The 4834-nt window shown below is 41.2% G+C and overlaps 1 protein-coding gene across 1 annotated transcript in view; it reads right to left on the bottom strand.

Moving 5' to 3' along the window:
* Nucleotides 1–231: 231 nt before the first annotated feature.
* Nucleotides 232–4834, bottom strand: part of rnf144a (ring finger protein 144A) — a 43950-nt gene continuing 39347 nt past the window's right edge. The window contains exon 7 of the mRNA XM_015374636.1: nucleotides 232–2404. Within this exon, the coding sequence (XP_015230122.1) occupies nucleotides 2273–2404 (132 nt within the window). The 3' untranslated portion in view covers nucleotides 232–2272. The remainder of the gene's footprint in view (nucleotides 2405–4834) is intronic.

The raw sequence follows: 4834 nt of genomic DNA, 5'->3' as shown, positions 1-4834 counted from the left end.
TGACTGAGAATCTTCACTAGCAGTTTGTAAAACTCAATAAAAAAAAAGAAAAATACAAAATACAAAAGCTGTAAAATATAAATCTGGAAAAAAAAAATGTAAAAATGTGAGAAAACAGAAAAGTTAATCTCAAAATCATTTCTTTTTAATTAAAACACTTTTCAGTTTCATTCCTGAATATTGTTTTTTTTATTTAAATTTTTTTTAAATTTACATTTACAAAACATGTTCTTTACTTACAAGCAGCAACTTTACATGTAAGGTCAATGGTTGATGTGCATCGAGATGAGGCAAAACGTCCTGCAGCAAAAGCAGCAGCTGCTGGACTTGGAGAAATTGAACTTTTGCCGCTCAAAGCGCCACATCAACCAATCAGAGAAGCTGATCTGGGAGCTGGCAGAGAGTCAGACACAGCACTGCTGATGCAGAGCGCTATGATCACTCCTCTGAAAGTTTATTAACGCCTAAATTTACTTAAAATACTGAAATCTGCAGGCAAGACATGTTCACTTTTATTATCCTGGTGCCTGCAGTTTGGCTTTCGTACATGAAAAACATCTTTCAGCCGCTGCGGCAAACCGCCAAGAGGTGACCGAGGCAGAGGCTGCTGTTGAATGGGATTCCCAGTGACGGCGCACCGCCGCTATGTGGGGGTCTGAGCGGCTCCGACAGAAATAATATTTAAAGGCAGGATGGTAATCTGGATGAACTGACTGCACAGATTAAGTTTTCAGATGAACTTTCTCACTTCAAAATAGATTCAAACTACTTTTCACCCGCTGATCACAGCAAATCTAGCTGCCATCGTTTCAGGAAAAGAAAGGATAAGGTAGCTCCGCCCAATGCGCATCAGACCCACTTTTTGACGGCGCAGCCAGAGCAGCAAAAGCTGCTTCAGCCGGGAGTCAGAACTAGAATGGTCCAAGAATCAAAATGAAGTACCACGTGCGTTTTTGCTGCTTGCGGTCTGAACGTAGCAGGTCTGCAGTTTCACAAATAAGGATGAGTGAATGCATGTGGCTCAGCTCTGCTGTTTAAAAGCTATACGAAGTAAAAAACAAAACAAAAACAAGCCTTGGGTCATAAAAAGTTTTATTCAGGAACCTTTTATCTTTTACATAATGACTATCGACATAGTGGCACACTGATGACATCATAGAATCAACATACAGTAAAGGGCTCGTCAGGAACACGCCTCTCTCCCTGTGCTGATTAAGATTTGAGGATTTACTCTTAATGCACCGAGGGGAGCCGCCTGGTTTAGGCCATTTAAGGCTTTTCAATTTCTATTTGGCTGAACCTTCATCTTAGGCCTGAACATTTGGAATAAACTCCTAAAATCTTTCCACGACAACGTGGATACGAAGTCCTCTGAGAGAAAAAGCTACTGCTAAACATAAAGGGGAGCGCCACTCAGTTTGGTAAAAGTTAGATGGGTTTCAGGCGACGACCTAAACGACAAAGCTGCTGTAATTATACGAAAACAGAAATCTGATGGTAAAAAGCATTTTTATCCACAAAAAGTAAGAATTGAGTGGCAATCCTCTTTAAAACATCTGCCTAACATTTGGAAAAAGAGACTGTAATGTGCAAGACACACACACCCACACACACACACAACTCTCAGGACATCTCTACTAAAAGCGCAGGATTATAAAACACTGACATCATCGAGAGGACGTGCTGTACAGAGAGCTGGGAGCGACACCCGCCTCCCGCCTCTTGCTCAGTCACAATCATGACGAAGGAGCCATGCTGAGTGTGCAAACCGAGTGAGTAAGTCTCCTCTGCTACCGGCTGATTCAGTGGAGCTACATCGAGTGTGGCGGTAAGGAAAAGCTCTAAGTGTTTACAGCAAACCAACGGACAGAGAAATAAAGTAGAAGTCCTTCTGCAGGCGGCGACGGCGTTCCTTCATCTGGAGATAATCCCCTCCGTTAGGAACGGCTCACAAATATCACGACATCAAAAATACGAGTGGATTTTATTCACATTCCCAAAATTCCAAAGTTTTCCAGACAGCGGCGGTCCTTTTAAAGCAACGTCTCGCCGTGTCTCAGCTTAGCTCTCTTCAGAGGGACACCTGTGTTCTGTTCTGGGCTCCTCCTGCAGAGCAGAGCGACCCCCACAAGGGGGCGCCTTTAGGCAGAGCTCGGAAATATGAAGCTCCTCAAAGCTGGTGGAAGGAAAGTAAGAATGGAAAAGTGGTGAAACTGGACAGAAATGCGATGGGACCCCGTCCTCGTCGACGCCGGCTCCCTCTGAGCGGCGTTTAGGTCGGTAGCGGGTCGTCGTCGCCTTTGCTGCATTTGCACTTGCAGCAGAGGACGATGGGGGTGGCCAGCAGGAGGAAGGGCGAGGCGACCAGCAGGAGCAGGCCAAAGCCGGCGAAGATCCCCACAACCTGAGAGGAAAAGGATAAATTAATGAGAACCTCTTTCATTCAGAAAATAAAATGTTCCAGCAGTCACATGGAGGATAAACTAGCAGAGAAGCTGTTTGCAAGAATAGGGATGGAAAATTAGTTGGAAGGACAAACTGTGGTAAAAATATAGCAACAGGGGAACGACATTGTAAGGCTGAAATCAGGTTGGTTTAAATTTTAAAGACCAGTTGATAAGAACAGAAGCTTCAAATGTTAAAATCCTCATGTTTGGAAAAATCATTGACAAAAAAATTCTTAAGATGACATAAAACCGAACCAACAATGTAAGTAAGTTATGTTTATTTATATAGCACTTTTCACACACAGAGGTCACAAAGTGCTTCACAAATTCCAATACAGATAAAAATATATTTACATTTAAAGTCACAAAAGACATAAAACAACAGTTTGCCCTTAAAAACATCAACAAAATCAGGTAAGCGCAAGGAAAGCGGAGATTGTTCCAGAGCGCCGGTGCGACCGCGTGATAGGAGCGATCTCCCCTGGTCATGTAACGAGTAGAAGGGACCATGAGCAGGTTCTGGTCCTGAGACCTCAGCCTCCGAGAGGCGGCATAAGGACACAACAAGTCGCTAATGTAGGAGGGAGTCTGACCGTGAAATGCGGACAAGCAACCTGGGCTTCCTGAACAGAACCACAGGCCGATCTCCTCCATGCTTCTCTGCATAGATGCACCAATTCAACCACAAGGAGCCGAATGCATCGAATGCACTGAATGTACAGGACAGCTACTGATCAGTTGGCAATATTCTGTGTTTACAACTTATTTCAGTTTGTTTTTTTCTGCAGAAATATACAATCAAATAGTAAAACATTTATATATGTTTCTCTGTGTGAAAAGGTTTATATAGTTTTACATTTTTAATTTAATCATGAAAATAAACACATTCTTTATTGATACTCTAATTTATTGGCCTTCAGCAAATAAACTGCAATTGCCAATATTGGACAACAGGAGGCAGCAAATACCTCCAATCCAAAATCCTTTTTTCCCCCCTTTTCCCTACAACAAAAACAATTTAAGGAAGAAATTTTATAGAAACTAAGCTTCCCAGTTTTATTCATAAACTCTAAACAACAATAATTCAGTAGCTGAGGTCAGATGAGTATTTATTATATTTCTGATTTAAAATATAGGTGAAAGAAAGAAGGAAAGAAAGAAAGAAAGAAAGAGAGTTGTTTACATAATAGTTTAAATAAATCTTTAAAATTTATAAAAATATAAAAAAGATGAGAAAAGATGAAAAAAGGTAAAAAAATATGAGAAAAATAAAGATGTAAAGTAAACATTTTAAAACAGTGCAATTTATTTAATTCGCCACGAGGGGGAGCCAAACACCTGCAAACTCAATGCCAACAAATTAGGAAATCAGAATCAGATGTAAGGATGACTTGTTTTTCTCTTTGTTTGTGGAGAAGAGGACATACTTGAGATTTTTGTCTAATTCTCTCCTTCCTGTTTTTTTTCTCCTGGAGAGAAGAAGACTTTGTCAGAGACGCACGGGTTCTACCAACTGATAGAGATGGCGCTCTCTGGTTTAGAATACGGACATGGACAGGTTGGCAAACATCTTCATCCTGGAACATTGCGTGTTTCTGAGGCAGCAGAAGGAAGGCTGTCTGGGATGTAAAGCAGCCAACCAAGGGTGAAACAAGGAGAGCGAGACAGTGAGAGACGGAGCAGCGAAGCTTCTGCAGATGAACTGTAATCACATGACTCAGCCTGCCCCACTCACAGCAGATGCCAATGTGTATGCTAATGCAGGGAAAATAGCAAGTACGTTGGACGCAGTGATGCACCGCGCCGTGAATAGAATGCACTGCTGAACTTCATGAATATTACCATCTGTGGCGAATGAAGAGCAGATCATAAATTCTGTTCCCACTGAGAGGCCAAAACATCTTTTCCTGAATTTATTTTCTTCACCCGGAAAATAAAACCAGTTGGAAGCCAGAGAAAGTTTGCAACATGAGTTGATATTTATTCATTAATGCTAAAGTGATGCATCTGCAATGATACACAAACAAAGAAAATCAACAGAGCAGTTGGACTCTGCAACATGACTGAAAAAAAATGCAGTAAACCCACGAGGTACTGACTGAGAATGAAGCAGCCAGGGTCTAGTCAAAGCCCAAACTGTTGGGAGGTGATTTGAAACGGGCTGTAATAAAGAAAACCTTCAATCAGCTTATAAATGAGAAGGATTGGAACAAACTGTCCTTAGATCCAATATATACATATTGGGGAAAAAGGTGTAACTTTATGATGAAAGTTGGACTTTTTAAGACTTCTTAAGACTTTTTAAAGCCACCTGAAATAAAAATTTAAGACCAAATTCACAAGAAACACAAGAAAAACCTGCTTGCGACAACTTAACCCAAAGGTTT

The sequence above is a fragment of the Cyprinodon variegatus genome, unplaced genomic scaffold, assembly GCF_000732505.1.
Source record: "Cyprinodon variegatus isolate N-32 unplaced genomic scaffold, C_variegatus-1.0 Scaffold107, whole genome shotgun sequence".
Taxonomy (NCBI): Eukaryota; Metazoa; Chordata; class Actinopteri; order Cyprinodontiformes; family Cyprinodontidae; genus Cyprinodon; species Cyprinodon variegatus.
Note: the sequence above shows the minus strand (reverse complement) of the source record. Positions and strands in the feature narration are given on the sequence as shown.